Here is an 18,691-nt window from a genome sequence, read left to right on the forward strand (position 1 = left end):
TCTTATTATATACTTTTTTTTTAATGCTTATTAAATTAAAACAGTTTGTTGAGTTAAAAATTGTAAACTATTAAGTAAATGATAATTTGAATATTTCCTAAATATATCTTTTTAATACTGTAAGTGTTTTTAATTGTTTGAATTATCATAATAAATAATCATTTATCTACCTTAATCATTATTATAAATTTAGTTTTAATATATTTTATTCTTGCTAATATTATTTATTTAAATTATAGTATGGAGTATTTATTTTAAATATGAAATTGATTGGATAATATTTTTTCAAAAGCTTTCTGAACAGGATTTAGAATGTAATTAATATAAATTAGTCAACATGAAATTTTTAAGAGGTTAAAATTTAAAATTTGCAGTATTTTTCAAAATAACTGGGAAAAAAAAGAAATTTTGTAGATGTAACTCAAAAATGACTAATCTTTAGATTTAAAAATTTCCCAAACTGAATATATAATCAATTTCTATTCATTATATAATTTTCAAAATATTTTAAATATTTTTAAGCTATAAATATTTAATACTTACAATTTTTTCTATAAACATTAATCATAAGGTCCCTAAAAGTAGGTTGTTTATTTACTTAAAATTTTTCTGTCTATCATAAAAAAAAATTAACTGAATATTCATATTAAATATCAAAAATATATGCAGATATACTTAAAATATATTTATAATGTATTAAATTATATAAGTAAAAGACCTTAAAATATGTTAATCTAATTTCACATATTTAATTATGTTATCTTGAAATTAATAACTATTTTATGTTTAGTATAAAATTTAACTTGGCAAGATTAACATGAAATTTACATGAACTGTGGTTATAATGAAGGCGTACAGTTTTGCATAATCGAATGATTATAAACTCTTACAATGATTACCAAAATAAATTATATTAAAAAAACTGGAATTTATTTAATAAGCTATATTTTACATTTTAATTGGCAGATGTCAAGTTATAAGTTTTGTACCTATGATCATATACTTTATAACTGCCCAGAGGCTTTTATTATAACGATCAAAGATCTTTAACAATACATTTAAAAGGTGTTCATAAATACTTTTGTGTATTAATGTACAAAAGATAGCAAAAGTGTGAAGTCTCACTCCCATTGTAGTGGCTTTGGCCTAAGTAAGAATCGTATACTATATCATATGGTTTTAGGCGTTTAAGACGCCTTATGTCTTGAAAGTTATCTAGTAATTGGATTGCTTCTAGATTGATATGTTGATATATAATTGCCTCATGTTTGCGAACAAACTTGATGACAGAGGTGATCATCATGTCTCGGTGAATAATGCAGTTTCTGTCATACTGGTATATATATATATATTAGATTAATATTGTGCATAATCATAAATAATCGCGAGATTATATAATATATTAATATCTATATTATTATTTATTATGTTTTATGATATATTATATTATATAAATAATATAAAATATATAGTAGAATAATAAAATATTAGAGACATAACTTTTTGTACTTTCTACGCATCAATACATCAAGATCAGTTCTGTACACAGATTACTGCAGAAAGAAAAAATAATGATGCATAAGTTAGTCCTCCATTACTTTCTCAAACAATACGTAAGTTATGTACAGTACATATTTTAGATTTTAACATAGGTACCTATACTTAATATATATATTTTTAACTTTTTTCTACATAGTAATTTTATATAGGTAAGAGTGGGTATTTCAAAAAAGGAAGTAGAGCTACTTTATACAATGAAATTAAAAAGTTTTATTTCTCTAAAGGAAAATAATGAAATATAATTTAATTTCCTCTGTATTATATTAAATGGAATTGTTAAAACCGTAACTAAAAGCAAAAAGAGGGGATTCGATTGACAAAAAAAAAAAAAATGTTTTTTATTTAATAAAATTTTTTAATTATTCTTGGTATAGATACAACAGTCAATTTTTACTGCTAAATTAATTTTACTTTATAAAACATTTCCGAAGGAACGGGGTTTGGATCATGCAGTCACAGCCATAATATTGTCTCATTGATGTATTTAATGATTTTTAAATATAAAACAAATTTAATTCTGACCTTGTTTAAAGTCTTGGCTATTTTCGGTTAAATTTAAAATTATTTACTTAATTTATAGATTTATTTGATATTTTTTAATTTTGATAATTAAATCAATCTAAATAATTGTTTCATTACAAAAATAACTGTAGAGTATTGACCACGATGTAGAAGGGATATTTTTTCTTTATTATGTAATAGAATTATTATAATATAAATAGTTTTTAACTTGTAAATACTGTGGTCAAAATATGATTGGTACGTGTTTACGTGCCTATATTTCCACTTCACATAGTAGGTAATGTTTAAATATTGGCGAATTTAACACGTTTATGATATAATGTTACACATTATTACGTGTGCTATAATATAGCTTATAGCCCCATTCCAAGCTCTTAAGAAAAGCACACATCACACATAGTTGTTGTCATGGTGGATAGATGTACTTAGTTTGTTTAATATTTGATCACCCATTGGCCATTAGAGGTACTACCGAAATTTTTAATTTGTACATTTTCTTATGTTTTTGTTTGCAGGCCACTAGACATGTGTCCCTGCCGGCGATCGTACGAAATCAACTCAAAAAATAATTATTTAGATTTTGTTAAAAAGGGGTAACTGATTTCACACACACAACTACAGAAAAATACCACAGAATATGAAAATACTCAGATCAGTCAGATCTGCCAGATAGATCTAAACACCACTTTGAGTAGTACCTACTCTGCGTCTCTGCCGTGTTATCAAATGAATCTTGTTACACAATTTCTCGGTTTGCAGAATGACACAGATATAAAAAAAAAATTTCTTCAGTGTTTCAAACCTTTGGATTGTATAAATCTAGCTCGTTTTGTTTAAAAACTATTATGTTAAACCAAAAAATACATTTTTGTTTCTGTGATTATGTTACATATTATATAGTAAATAGCACACAAATAGCTCAAAACCAAAGTATTAATAATACAGTGATGTTCATAAATATTTTAATATACGTATAATTATTTTAGATATGAGCACACTGTAATACAATTTACGACCGCCATTTCATGATAGTTGATACGACGTATTTGTTTCTAAATTTTCTCACAATTTTTTTTTTCATAATATTATATCAAGTATTAAAGTTCATATATTACGTTTTTATAAATTAGTTTCATAAAAAATTAGCATCGTATGTAGGTTTTCAGTTGTACAATTTTATGTTTAGTAGTGCTTACAAACATTTAAACTTTGTTTTATATCGGACGTTCAGGGATTTTCCAGATGTAATAACAAAATTTTTGGAAGTAGTTCATTTAACATTTTGGTTTCAAGTAAATTGTTATCTGTTTATTTAGTATGAAGTTCATTTTTAATATTAAATTTTAATAAGTGTTGTGATTTTTTTAATTACTTTTTAGTAATTTTTTATTTGAATTGTGATATCCATCATGTATTGGAAAAATAATCCAGCATCTAATTGGGACTCTATTTTTGACAGAGAGGTAAATTTATGTTATAATTAAGTTTTAATATGTCATTATTCATTTTTTTTCTGTAGAAATTGATTGCTCATTTAATTTTAATTTCTAGAATTTGTGCCTCAGTGATCTCATGAGAGAACAAAATCTCTTGGAAGAGCTTAAGGGCCAGAATAAAAAACTCATAGACTTGTAAGTACCTATTTTAATATATAGTTGTTCTTAATTTGATTTGGATGTTTTCTTTAGTAAAAAATTTTGAATTTTGGATTTGTTGTTATTAAGCAACCAAATTTTTGTTTAGGTAGATAGACCAAATTAGTATAATGTACACTTTATGAGTATAATGATTAGTATCTTTTAGTTAAAAAAGTTTTTTAGTTAGATATAACAAGAATATTGGAGATTGTTTTTTGAAATTAATATTTTAAACTTAGTACAATGTTATTTTGAAAACTAGTTAAGAAATAAATGTTCATGATTAAGTTAGATAAAAATAATAACTCCCAGTTATTCAATAAAAAAGTCTATCCTAAATAAGTTTGTTCTAGGTTTATAATTTAATTAAAACATATAATTTTTTTTTATATATTTATTATAATGAATAAATTATACTAATTACATTGTTATATTCTGTAGTTATTATAATTTCATGTTAAGTATTTGATTGACATATTATCTAATATTTAATATTTAAATTCCATAAAAATTTATTTATTTAAAAAAAATACTTAAATCTAGAGAGTTGGTATAATTGTATATGTTCAAAAATATTGAAATTTTTCTTCTGAATTTATAATTTATTTAGAAAATAATGCATTTTGTGTTGTAATCATCATTGTGAAACACAATCAATATTTTTTTAGTTTGAAAAAACTACAACTCTTTTTATTATTATTTTAATGTTTTATTCTGCATTTAATTAAATTATTTAAGCTAATTTTTAAAAAGATGTTTTAGGGTTACCAGTTTTTTCTTTTTTATCATCCTCCACATCTATTTTTGTAACAATTATTTGAATACTATTTAAAATAATTATTTTTGTTTTTGTTTTTTTTTTTTTTTTAAAGTATGTTATGTTAAAAAAAGTAAATATAGTATTTACAAAATGTTTTATTTTTTCTAAACAAAACACTTTCAATATTAACTAATTATATTGTACTTTTCAGTTTCTGCATGATATAACTTGGTCAATATAACTTTGCGTACTCTGTTACTTATTAAATATTATTTTAATTTTTTTATAGTTTAACAAAACCTGATATTGCATTAGAACTGGTTCGATTAGTTACACAAGAACCCCAAGAAAATGAAAACCCAGAAAATCGCTTTGTTTTACCAAACTTAGCTTGCGAAATATTAACAAGTGATATTCAACCTATGTACAATGTTCTTTCACATGAAGAAGAAATTTGGAAATGTTTTTTTAGTTTTCTAGAAGATAATGAACCTCCACTCAATTCATTAATGGCATCATATTTTAGCCGGACTTTATGTAGCCTTATATTAAAAACAGGAAGTCAAGTATGTATATTAATAATTTAATCTCAATTCTTATCCAAATGTATTTATTAAATATATATAATTTCTTATAAAAACTAAAGGAAAATTTATCATAATATTTTATATCTCCTTTAAAAAAAATCAAAACATAAAAATAAAATTCTATGGGTTTTCAAAATGATATGTTTTTTACTGTGTTTCATGATATTCTATATTTTAAAATTGTTTTTTTTTTTTATTGCAAAATATAATTTTTTAACAATTCAATTGTTTTATCTTAAAAATTTAGGATTGGTATACATATCAATTCAACTGTCTCAAAGCACTTGAGAAAGTTTCAGATAAAGGAAATTTTATAGATTTGTTACTAAAACATCTTGATACATCTGCTATAATGGATCTCATTATAAAAATATCAACACTTTTAGAAGGACCTCCTTTGAGAAGTAACATATTTACAGTATGTAAAATTACTATTTTTAATTTAGCTAAATTGAATATATTGTTACATGAATAATATACATTTTTGTTTCAGTTATTTGAAAAAGAACAATTAATTTCCAAGTTAGTGGACACATTGGATTCAAAAAATCTTCCTGTTAGACAATTAAATGCAGCAGAAATAATTTGTGCTATTGAAGTTGCATCTGAATTACATCCTCTTGAAAATAATCCACTTGTTATTTCAATCGAATCGTAAGAATTTTTATTTTAGAATATTTTAGAATTAGAGGATTAATAAAATCAATATTTAATTAATAGACCAGAGACTGTAAATAAAGTATTAGTGAAGATGTTTGGCCAAACTGAGAAGACTGAAAGCACTTTATTGGGCGGAATTTCAATACTTCAAACTCTTTTAATGGCCACTAAATTCAAGTTAGTTGCATGAATTAAATACTAATTGATAATTAATGTTGTATTAATATTAAACTTTTTTTCAGAGATGAAGACTCTAATGAAGTATATAATGATAAACAATCTTTGGCTGAGGATTTATATATTACAATTTTACCGTTTTTAGAACATATTCACAATGTTTTATTATTTCCTCCTAAGGTTAAAAATCAAAAAATTCTTATAATCATTAATATATAATAAACTATGATCCAAGAGTTTCCATAATTGCTTTGTTTAAAATAAATAAACTCTATGAAGTTAATTTTTAGACTATAAATATTGTTTAGTTGTTTTTTTTTTTACATAAAATGTGTCCCATTATTTTGTAAATTTTGTTTAGAAAATACAATTTTTCTAAAGAACTTAAATTGAAAAAAAAAGAAGTAGAATATGCTATTTATTTGTTATTTTATTTACATGGTAATTATTTTATCAAACAATACTCAGTATTTTAAAATTTATTATACATTTTTTGAAGTATTCTGATGCATACAAATAAAAATTCAAACGTGTAGTTGAGTTACAAGTTTTAAAATTTATTTAAATGAAATAGGAGAAAAATATTTTGTGAAATATGGGGATATCATACCCATCAATACCTCTATATGTTTATCTAAACTTAAAATATTTGTTCTCATAAACTGCTAATCAGAATTTTTATTTTTATCTAAAAAATTACTCCAAAAAATATTCTGCTTTACAATATGAAATATTAAATTTGCTGTTATTCATAAAAGAAAAAACTTAAAAATTATAACAATAAATATTTTTAAAAAGTATGCTTAAAAAAAAAAAAAAATACTTAATTAGTGTTTGAATTGATAAGTCTTGTTTCATAAATATTTACCTAGTATATACTTAGACGCTTTAAAAACATTGTTTTGGACCGATTAGGGTTGTCATTTGGGAAAGTATCTAATAATTTTCATTACTAGAAAATATTTTCTTTAAAATTATTAATTAAAAGAAACTCAAAAATGTATTAACAATTTATATTAAACTGTATTAATACATATTAGATTTCAAAATTACTTTTAACATTCTTAAATTTATCTTAACTTTTGGATCATTGTTTTTAAAGTTGTATATAATAATTTATACTTAAAGTTGTATTATTATTTTAATTTAGATTGAAAGTTTGGAAAGTATGGGAAATGTAATTGAAAAGCCTTTTGGTAATGTACGTTTGCAAATTGTGAGATTGATAAGTTCATTACTAAGCATGCATAATCAACAAATAAATGAAAGATTTGCTCAACTTAATACTATAAAAGTTCTTCTTGTAAGTATTAATTTTAAATTTAACTAATAAAATATTTATATAATTTTGATAAATCTTCATTTTGCTTTATTAACTTGTTTATTAGTGTTTTATTAATTTATATTATTTTAATTATACAAGTATACTGTGTTAGAGTGCTCTTTATTTAAATTAAAAAACAAAAAAAAAAAAACTTCATTTATAATTTTAGTATCTATTATTTATTTAATGTATTACCACAAAATTTGTTTTAAACTTTTACAAAATAACTTACATTGTTATTTTTCATTTAAATATTTAATTTTATTGACATGTGAACTTGAAATAATATTAACTAAATTGGTGCATGTGTATTTTCAAGTTTTCAATAATACAATTGGTGTGATAAGGCATTATATGTGTATGTACTATCATGGTATAGATTTGGATTATTTTCTAGCTATTTTCGTCATTAAAATTCAATTATTGCTTTACTTGAATTGTTATTATATCAGGTAGTAATATTACTTAAACATTACGAGAACAAAAATTAAAAAAATTACTTTTTTATAAATATTTTTTGCAGCTGTCCAATGTTACCCCTTATATAACTTTTAATACATTTGTTTTACGTGTTATTTTTATGGTAAGATAAATTTAGAAAAATTAAAGATAAGTTTGAATACTCGGTACATAGGATAATTTGAAAAACGTATTCTTATAAATAGTGCTAAAATATTTTCTTTTCAATTTATAAACTTCAATACAGAGAATAGATTATTATTCAAACGTATAAAAGACATTTTTTGAGAAATTGACAAAAAAAAAAAAAGGTTCAAAAAACTTTAAAAGAAAACATGTGTATGATTCTGTACTATAGTCCAAACTTATACTATACAATGGTATTAATTGCCAGTTTTAGCTTTTAAAATAAAAAATGTTATGCATTTTTTACTAATTAGTTTGTTTTAAAATTTTCTGAATTTTTGAACATTTTCTTACTATAATAATGATTTATCTTCAAATAACTTCTGTAAAACTAATTTTAAAAACATTTCACTGTTATTTAAACCATAATTTTCTATAGGTAATCAGTAATCATACTTTCAAAATATTCTAACTAATTTTAAGCTATTTATACTATAGTCTTATTTGCCCTGTTATAAGGTAGGTATGGTTTACTTATATAATATAATATTAAAATAATTGAAATTAGTAAATATTAGTTTAAAAATTAAAAATCTAATAGGTAGTAATTTAAATAATTTATAAAATATTCTTATAATTAGAGGCTGATTGGCATACTTTTGCTGAGAATTATTTCTTATAGTGTAAAATGTATTAATTTTAAATTCAAATTAAACATATTCATTACAGTGACCTACTCAATGATGAGACACTCTCAAAACCATAGCACTTGATCGATTCTCGTTATTTTTCCCCAGATTATTGTTAAAAATAGATTTTTTACTTTTGACCATCTTTAGTTCAAACTAGATTAACATTTCTACTAGAAGTGTCACCTTCAATATTAAAGTTTGAATTATTTTTATGCTACATAAAGTGTTATCAAACACAAAAAATAAAATAAAACGAATATATATACCATTATAAAACCAATCACTCTCTTCTGAATTTTCAATAGAATATTATTTTTATGTTAATTTTATTGTAGCAAAATATTTTAGAAATCTATTGGTCTAATCTGTATAAAAGTTGAAAGTTTCAAATACATTTTTATTTTATTAAAAAAATAATTTGTGGTGTTTCAGGATTGTTTCTTTTGTTATGAATTAAATAATTTTTTGCATACTCAAGTAGTTCAATGTTTCCATGAAGTTATGTGCTGTAATCATTCAATTGCTGAAAATAGTACATTTATAGCCCACGTAAGAATATTCATTTACAAATGGAAATCATTGTGTGTATATTAATATTATTGATCCTTTTTCTTTTTATGTACAGGTTATCAAAGATTGTCAATTAATTGAATCTATTCTTGATAATGAAAAATGGTATGTGTAAATTAGATATTAGTTTACAAATTAATTTTTATTTCAAATTTTATTATTTAAAATTTTACAAAGGAAGTAGTTTTTTTTTAAAGAAATTTTTAAAAATAAAAATAGTTAAACTTCTAATTGATTATCATTAAGTTGAAAAATTTAAAAAACATTTCATTTATTTAATGTTAATTAATTTATTATCTTAAAATTTTAAATAATCTCAAGTCTTTTACCCAAAATTTTACACTGAAGTGTAGCATGAAATTAATATTTTAAAATTTAATTATTTATTTAAGCATTCATTATTATTTTTTTTTTTTTATTAAAACAATACTATAATTATTGTTGAACATTTTAAGTTTTAATATCCATTATTTTTTGAATTACAAAAAAAAAAATAAGTTATTGTTTTTTTGTACATAATAAATATTATATTTTAATTGTAATCCATGTTAATATATTACTTGTTTATAAAAAAATTTAAATGTATAAATTTAAACTAATTTTAAGTCCACAAACATGTTTATATTAATTTCTGTGTATAACTTGCAACCCCTAATTCTTTCTCATAGTTGTTAAATCAACTCATACCTCCCTTAAAAAAAAGTATATATATATATGTATATAAGATGTAAAGTTTTTGTTGTTTAGTATTCAACCTGGAAAAAAAAGAAAAGGATATATTGGTCACTTAGCAACAATTGCTAAAAGCTTACATAATACTGAAGCGTTTTATTCAGATCATTTTCGTGGAATAATTGTTAATACATTAGATAGTGATATTGTGAGTCGATGGGACTCTTTTACATCTACTACATTAAAAGATAATGATGAAAGAATTTCTACTTGTTTGGTATGTTATAATTTAATTTACTCATGCAATATACGATTTTATAACTTGTGTGTATCCTTAGGGAGGGATTCATCCTCGAGAAGAAAAAGCATTAGATGATAGGAAAGAAATGGAAGAGGATGAAGCTATTTATGGGCGACCTGAAATAGAATTTAATATTAATGACAATCTTGTTGGAATATCCAGAGTAGAAATAAACTTTGATGAAGATGATGACGACGATGATGATGATGACAAGTAAATTTGTTTTTTTAATTTATTCTAAATTTTTTAATATAATTATTTTATTTTTAGGGATTCAATGGAGATGCAAGCTGAAATGTTTAATCGTATGTGCTCAGTAAGATCATCAGAAATGAGTATTGATGAACCTGAGAGCAAAGATATAAATGACGATCAAGGAGCTTTGAGCTTATTTAGTAATCAACTTTGGAAAGATTCTGATTTATCTAAAAGGGATTATGGTGTTAATATTTTTAATGACACTTGTGACAAATCAGAAAATATAGTGTCTAAGGATTGTAATTTGTAAGTTTTCTATACTGAATATAGCATACAAATAGTATATAAAATAAAACATAAACTTTTTAAAGGTATTGGTCCCCAGAAACCTCTGATTGGGAAACCTTTAGGTCTCAATTAACTGCAAAAGCATCAAGTGAGATGAAAATTGATAACAATTCTACTAATAGTAAGTATTGTTTAAAATAATTAGCACTTAGGATACAAAAATTATTTGTTGAGATGAGTTTAAACATTAAATACATATTTAGTATATTAAAGTCTTGATAATTTAATGTTAAATCTTAATACTGTATGGTATTATATCAGTAATTACTAATTAAAATACAATTTTTTTCTTAGTTATAGAAACTTCTTTTGAGGTACTAGAATTTTAGTAAGTAAATTTATGACCTAATCACTGATCTTAAGATGTTAGTTTCTAGCGCATTTTCTTCAAGTCCTTGGGGAGAAAATGTTACAGAACTTATACCTAAATTAGAAACTGGTTGGGCTAATTTTGATTCGAGTTTTGGTGAGCCATTAGTGGCTAATGGTGATCCAGTGATTGATCATGAATTATTTCCTGAAGTTATCGAACATAATACTCAAGATATTACTCCACCAATTGTGTTGCCTGATAACGGGACATTGTCAATAGACAATTTAACACGTAAGAAATATTGTAAAGCATAAAATATGTATCAATTAATTTAATGTATTTATCCTAACATAACTTTATGAATGTATGTTATTGACATAGATTCACATTTGGAAGATCATGAGATGACTGATAAAATAAATGATGATTCATTTACATCAAATACATCTTTCTCTGAACAATTTTCCAATGATGTAAAATTGATAGATAGTTCTCCAAAATCGAGTGTAAAGGATTTGCCTGTTGTACCAATTATATCAACTACATCAGATACGCCTTTAGTTGAAAATTCACATGATATGAATTCTGTAGATAGGTAATGGTCATTTAAAACCCCAAAACCTCCCCGTAATGGCAGTATAATATTTTTGAAACAAAAATTAAAACTCATAATTTTTATAAACTTTTTTTTTCTTATTAATTTATATATAAATTATAATCAATAGTTATCTGCATGTATGATTTTAAATTGTCCGTCCGTTTTTATATATGCAACATCAATATATTTTATATTAAATCCAATTCATTCTAAAAAATAAAACAAAACATTTTTATTGAATAAAATTTACTCATACACATAATTATACATTTATTTATAATTTTATTTTTTTTTTATTGAAAGACAATTCTTGTTACCTATGTAATTATTTATTTTCAGTGTGTTTAGCTTAGTGTTTGAATTACAGGGATCATAAGTATAATTTTTAAATATTTTTGTTAAATTCTATAAAATATGATTACAAATTAAATATATTTAATTATTCTTTATGTATTCGAAGAAGAAAAAAATCATCGACTATATAAAAACCCACCTATATAAAATATATGATACACTTCTTCGAAGTCTTAGTTTATTTATTATGTTACTGTAACAAGTTATTATATATTTTACGTATATAATATATGTTTTTTTTTTTTTATAGTTGACTTTGTTATATTATCAGTTATTGTGGTGCATGTTTCGAATTATACAAATGTGTTGAGTATGTATGTATGTATGTATTCAAATATATAACAGATTATGGTAAAATTATTATTTTTTTATTATTATTTATAAATTATTATTTTTTGTAAAATTTAAACGGTTACTGGATATAATACGTTTGATAGGAAGATCGTACAAAATACTTTTACTGTGATATGGATATCCATGTTTGTGAAATATAAGTTATACATTATTATACTCAGTTAACTGTTTTTTCTTTAATTATTGACAATTGTCATTTAACATAAACCTATATTTATTTTGTTGAAAAAAAAATAAAAAAATAATTAATCTAGCACAAAATGATTTGATTTAATGATTGAAATCTTAATTTTACTACATTTGGGAAATTAAATTGGTTATATTTTTGTGATTTATTACACAATAATATTTTTTAATGCAAGTATGAGATATAGTAAATCATGATTTTTCTTATACCTCTATGTTACTAATTTTATTTTATGGATTTAATTTTGCTTTTGGTTATTGAAATACATTAATAGTTAATACTGTCAATATTTTTGTATTTTATATGCTTACAGGTTTTTTTAAGTTTTTATTGCTATATAAATTTGCATTGAGCCATATTTGTTTAACATTTTTGCTCTGTACTTAAGCTTTACTTAAAACTAAAAATAAATATGCTGTAACATAGTATATACACATTTATTATGTTTTTTATATTTATTATAAATAATTTACTTCTGTTACAACTTTATTCAAATTTTATATTTTATACTAAATTTTTTTTTTTCTTATTTTTTACTTTTAAAATGATTTTTATACTTTAGCTAACGAGAGAAGTAAGCTGTTTTTCGCATATACTGTCGCAGTGTTTACTCTATTTTGGTGACAATTGATGGCATGCTTACTGGTATGTAAAGTAGGTAAGGAGGTAGTATGTGAAATCGAACCTGTTTTAGTCTGGGGACGGTTGACTCTCATAGATTGGAATATAAGGAAATAAATTAATAACCGATGAGTTACTCCTTGAAGAGGTATAATATTAAAAAAAAAGTTCATTTATGATTTTACCTGATAACGTTAAATATATTTTATTATAGTTTTATAATATTCTACTTTATTTATTTATTTTTTTTAAAGAAATATGTATTGTTCATTTACTAATCTTACAGAGTTTTAAAAATATCTAAAATATACAATTGCATTTTTTGTATGAGTGAAATTTGAATTTTAACTAAATTTGAAAATTTAATAAATATAATTTATTTTTAGTTATAACTTATTATTCTAATCAAAAGAATTAAATTTGTAAAAATACTAAATCTTCACTATTATATTAATTAATTTTAAAGGTACCACATGATATCCTTTAAATTGTTCTACAGCAATTATTATTTTGAATATATTCAAAAAAAATTTTGTGATAAAATCCTGTATGTTTTCATGTTGATAATTTAAATGTTTATTGCTCTTTAATGCCAACGTATAATTATGTGAAAGCAAAGCTCATCGGTTTTTTTTATCATGAAAATAATAAAACATTCATATACTTACACTTAAAACTTATTTCTCCGTTTATTTGAAAAATAAAATAAAAATATATTATCTAGATAACAATTTTAATTTCGATATACAAACAATAAGTTGCTGTCATTACTTATTAATTGTATTTTGATATTTTTATCAAGTTATCTTGAGTTCAATATATTTTTCCGGTTTGGATTCAACTTGGAATATATTAAATATGATAAGAGGTAAAGAGGCTTACATAATTTATAAATTAACTTTTTTATTAATATATCATTTTGAGACGGCGCGATATATAGGCAATTTAGGGTCATCTTTAAATGTGTAATAATTTATATTATGTAGGTAATAATATTATTACAAGAACGTCATAATCAGCCCCCCTTTTTGTTGTCTCCGTTTTACAAACTTGTGTATACCTAATACCGTAATATCTAGAACTTAAAATTATAACATAGTAAATTTACGTTTATCATATAACTTTTAGTTTTGTTTTTTTTTAAACCTAAGAGTTTATAAGACAGGCCCCCCATCCGCTATATAGACCAAATAAAAAAAAAAAATCTCACACAAATGTTAATGTCAGACAGCATCCGGAATACAGGAAATAGAGAGTTTTGGAGAAATATATCTAATCGAAATACCATAATTGCACGAAAGTCACGACGTTCGAAATCGAACAACGAAAAAGAAGAAGAAGAGTTTATAAATTATTTATCATTTATTACATCGCTTCTATATAATATAGTATTTAATATTATAGTTTAATTTTAATGCCAGTTTTATACTTTAAAATACGAGTATTATGTATTAAATTCATATATTTTTAATTTTTATCTAATCCAGTCAATACGTTTGACTTATGTATAATTACCTAGAATACTGAGTCATATTTTAGCAAAACGTCGACCGAATTATGGATAACAACGCCATCTCTGAAGCGTTTGTTACGTTATTGTTTTGGTTTAACGTCCTCTTAAGTACATAATCCGAATTTCAGACTCGATCCATTCCATTTGGATTATTAGATCCAATCCGTTGATTTGGATTTCGGAATCAATTCATAATTAATTCAAATTTTGGATCCAATTTATTGTTTAATTTTATCAAATTAAACTAGAGATAAGAAGTACCCAGAAAGAAACCAGATAGTTTCTATAAATTGAAAACTAAAAAAAACTATGTCCCGAACAAGTAAAGTTCCAGAATAATTTCCAGTCAACAATTGTGTCCGACGACAGATTGCAACATATATTTATGAACATGTAATTATAATTTGTAATATTATGGTAGGTACCTACTTATGTAATGAATTTGCGTATTTCGAATTGTAACGTTATTTTTGTATTTGTAATCTGTATCATTAAAAATAAATATAAATAATCCTGGTTTATATCATAATAATTCAGGTTGGCAGATAATTCGAATATCGTTTGATCCGGGTTCGGTGTCCTGCACTAGTTGTGACGCGGTCCACGGCGTCGTACATAGCAATTATTTTGCTTATACGCAGTCGTTTGTCATAGACAGTACAGTAAAGCGTAGTGTATAATTTAACAATTTTCTTAACCGTAGCATAACATGGGTCATTATGAATAGCAGTTGAGCGATTGAACTGGTCGCGGACGCGCGGTTATTGTTATTTCATTATTTATATTATCTACATTTTTTTTTGAACACGAAATGTGCTCGTGCGCATATGTAATTATTTTTGTTTGCCGTTACTCGTCTGTACTCGTAACTGTAGGTATATTGCCCATAGTAATATCTACCATTTACCTTAGACGTGTCAAATCGTTTTAATAGTAGGTACCTAGCTATTATTTAACGTAGATCATACCGCCTATATTATTTTAACTGGCGTGCTTGTAGAGTATAGGTAATCGACTAGCTTGAATAAGTTAGAATAAGTTACATTTGATAAGTTTTTGTATTCGTACCAGTCTTATACGAAAAATATAGGAGGGTAGATAATATTGGATTCTATACGCTAGTGTTCTACGAAAATTTTATGTGGGAAATATTTGGATCTATGCCAGTTTTACGTACATAAGATATTTGTTTCTATACTAGTTATATACGAAAGATATACGCATACATTTTTTGTATCTATACTAATTTAAAACCAAAAATATACATTGTTTTATTTAAATTATACGTAGGTTATACGATAAATAAACGTATAAACTTGATAAGGTCAATGTTTATTAAACGTATAATATGTCCGCGAAATATTTGTCGTTGACCCAAAAATATACCACAATTAAACTATTATCAAACTAAACATGCACGGATGCACGTACAATTTACATATAATATATACGTAAGTTTAGTTTAAAGTATGCGTATATTATACGTTGCATATCCGTGTAAATGTTTATTGGGCTATTGTACACCATTAACCTCTACGTAACTTTCAACTTCCTATTGTGGCGCGGATGGATTACTACGTCTAATTCGTTTACAGTTTTGTAATCTATTGTCCTAACGATTCTGTTTAACAATAGGTAATCGAAAGCCACTAAGTCATGTTAAAACCATATTATTACGGCGCAGACAACATATGTTAACATGGTATAGTCCCAAACACTCGAGTGTTTTTATGGGAATTTAATAAAAGTGTATTTGTTTTTGTGCACGATGAAGAAGTGTAAACAGTACCTAGCTGAAAAACTGAAATGATTAAATTTGATTCGTAATATAAAAAGAAGAATCGCATGGTTACGGGCGGGAGACAGACAGCAAAAATTAAGGTTTATATTATGTTAACATATTGTTGACTATTGTTGTTACGATTTAATTTTGATCTCGTTTGTTGGTATAATCGGTTTATAGATAAATAATATACATTATATCTAGGCACTTAAAACGTCTTAATTGTTTCCTACAGATATTAAATTAGGTTGTTTATACGGCCAATACGATGTTATTGATTGTAAAATCATCAACTCTGCACCCAAGTGTGGATTAATTTGATAACAATTGAGTAAGTACTTACTTGAGTTGATAAAGTACATTATTCTATAATACTACATTCATATATTATAGTTGGAGTGTTTTATGGGAGTGCTTAATCTGTAGCTGCAACAAAAATTATTATCAGCGCTTTTCAAACACTATACCTATCAACTTGACGCAACATATACATTTTACATCGTACAATAAATATTTAATTTACACAAAAACACGTACCTTAACTCACTTAAATATATATAAAAAAAATAAGTTTGTGTTTTTTACATTTAATATAGCTGGTGCCTGGTACTATAAAATAAAAATTTACAACAATACCTACTGTTTGTTTATTTATTTTTACAGAAAAATCTCCATTTATTGCAATAAAGATAATAATTAGCAGTTGAAACTTGAAACATAAAAAAATAAAGAATAACAATAAAAGATAATAAGTACTCATACATGTAAAATGTTCTTATTCAGCATAAAATATAATATAAATTATTGCTGTTTTTTTTTTTTGAAGTAATGTATTTTTTTTTTTTAATTTAAAAAAAAGGTGTATACTAGATTTTGCACCTATATATTCCTATATATTACCTTCTGTAGTCTTGTCAATATATTTTTAGTTGTGAGAGAGTTTTTTCTATGATCTGTCTTTATAGTATTTAACTTAAAAAAGTTTTCTCATAATAACAACTATTGACAGGTAGGTATAAATAGTGAAAAAATCTATCAAAATATTAACCAATGTACCTATATACCTGTATTTGGAAGTTGGAATACTTTGAATACAATTTAAAATTTTAATCTTAGAAATAAATTCTACACGATAAATTATATACAATATAGATATAGAATACATTTTATAATACTCCATGTATCTATATAAAAAGTTAGTTTAATGAAATTCTAAATTTAACATAAGTGATAAGTCCAATAGCAATTATAACATCAAAACATTTTTGGTTGAACTTAGAATTTTACCCATTATTATTAGTTATTACTTACCTAAGGTTTTAATGGTTTTATTATACATTGTTTACCTTTTAGTTTTTCAGATTTAAACTGAAAAATGTGTTGGTTTTTTGCAGGTTGAATTTATTTTTACTGTAGCTATATGAACACCTTTCAATTTCTGATGTCAAGAATATATTTTGAATATCGAGGTATCAAAAATTTCTCGCGTTTTCAAACACCTACACATCGTAGGTATACACTGCATTTAAATTTTCAAAAATAAAATGTTATAATAGTAAATATTTCGTCTTACAAATAATAATTTAAAACTTGGGTATAAAAGGTATGCTAATTTGTATAATCGTGAAATTGTATGTGGTCCAAGGAAAAGGCAGCATTAGTTGCAGCTCGTAGGCTGCATATTATATAGTGTAGGTACGTGCATACACAACCGTGCGCACACTTATGAAGTGTTTCGTTTTAAAATAGTACATATAGTATAATATTGTAACTAGTACATATTTTAACGTCACACGTCATATTGTATTATATCTATCATATTCACCGATTTACCTTTTAATCTTTAAAATATTATAGTTTTTTTTTTTTTTTTTTTTATTATTATTGTTCAAGTTTCTTTTACGTTTGCAATATAACACATATTATTTACTAGGATGTTTTTATGTTTTGAATATTTTCATTCATATTCTTATGACTAGATGTCGGAGCGGACCGGAGATGGTTGACTTATAATTCACACTGGCCGATTCATCAAACATATTAATACTTTTTCACTCTTTATTATTACATTAATTTAAATTTTTGAGATTTTTAAATACTTTCTTTGATTTTTTATATTATTTAAGCAGGATTGTCCAGCATGCCGGAACCATTTATCAAATGAAACCGTTGTTTTTAGTATAAGTCGATATAAACGTATAGATTTGTGGTAAGTAGGTAGGTACCCATCATATGGATACTGTATAATGATTTCATTAATCTTATAGGAATATAATAAAATAATGTTTACTAATTAGTGAAACAAATAATTCAAGTTATATTTTGTTTAAACATTTCATAATTTTAAATTAACAAAAATATAATTTTTCACAAAT

At 23.9% G+C, this 18,691-nt stretch overlaps 1 protein-coding gene across 2 annotated transcripts; it reads left to right on the plus strand.

Annotated features, from left to right (window-relative positions):
* The first annotated feature begins 3,164 nt into the window (after positions 1 to 3,164).
* On the plus strand, positions 3,165 to 12,372 carry LOC112599741 (serine/threonine-protein phosphatase 6 regulatory subunit 3). 2 transcript variants are annotated; one of them, XM_025346792.1, is made up of 18 exons: positions 3,165 to 3,374; positions 3,462 to 3,545; positions 3,634 to 3,713; positions 4,769 to 5,045; positions 5,314 to 5,484; positions 5,560 to 5,720; positions 5,787 to 5,903; positions 5,969 to 6,083; positions 7,054 to 7,206; positions 8,937 to 9,053; positions 9,130 to 9,179; positions 9,822 to 10,023; positions 10,085 to 10,260; positions 10,318 to 10,551; positions 10,617 to 10,714; positions 10,964 to 11,197; positions 11,288 to 11,501; positions 12,109 to 12,372. In XM_025346792.1, exons 2-18 carry the CDS (start codon positions 3,492 to 3,494, stop codon positions 12,110 to 12,112), a joined length of 2,457 nt encoding a protein of 818 aa, XP_025202577.1. In that variant the 5' UTR covers positions 3,165 to 3,374; positions 3,462 to 3,491; the 3' UTR covers positions 12,113 to 12,372. The 2 variants fall into 2 exon arrangements, with proteins under 2 accessions (XP_025202577.1, XP_025202576.1); XM_025346791.1 differs by lacking the exon at positions 12,109 to 12,372 and having other exon boundaries at positions 3,166 to 3,374; positions 11,288 to 11,738.
* The last annotated feature ends 6,319 nt before the right edge of the window (positions 12,373 to 18,691 follow it).

The sequence above is a fragment of the Melanaphis sacchari genome, unplaced genomic scaffold, assembly GCF_002803265.2.
Source record: "Melanaphis sacchari strain LSU unplaced genomic scaffold, SCAv2.0 Contig54_pilon_pilon, whole genome shotgun sequence".
Classification (NCBI taxonomy): Eukaryota; Metazoa; Arthropoda; class Insecta; order Hemiptera; family Aphididae; genus Melanaphis; species Melanaphis sacchari.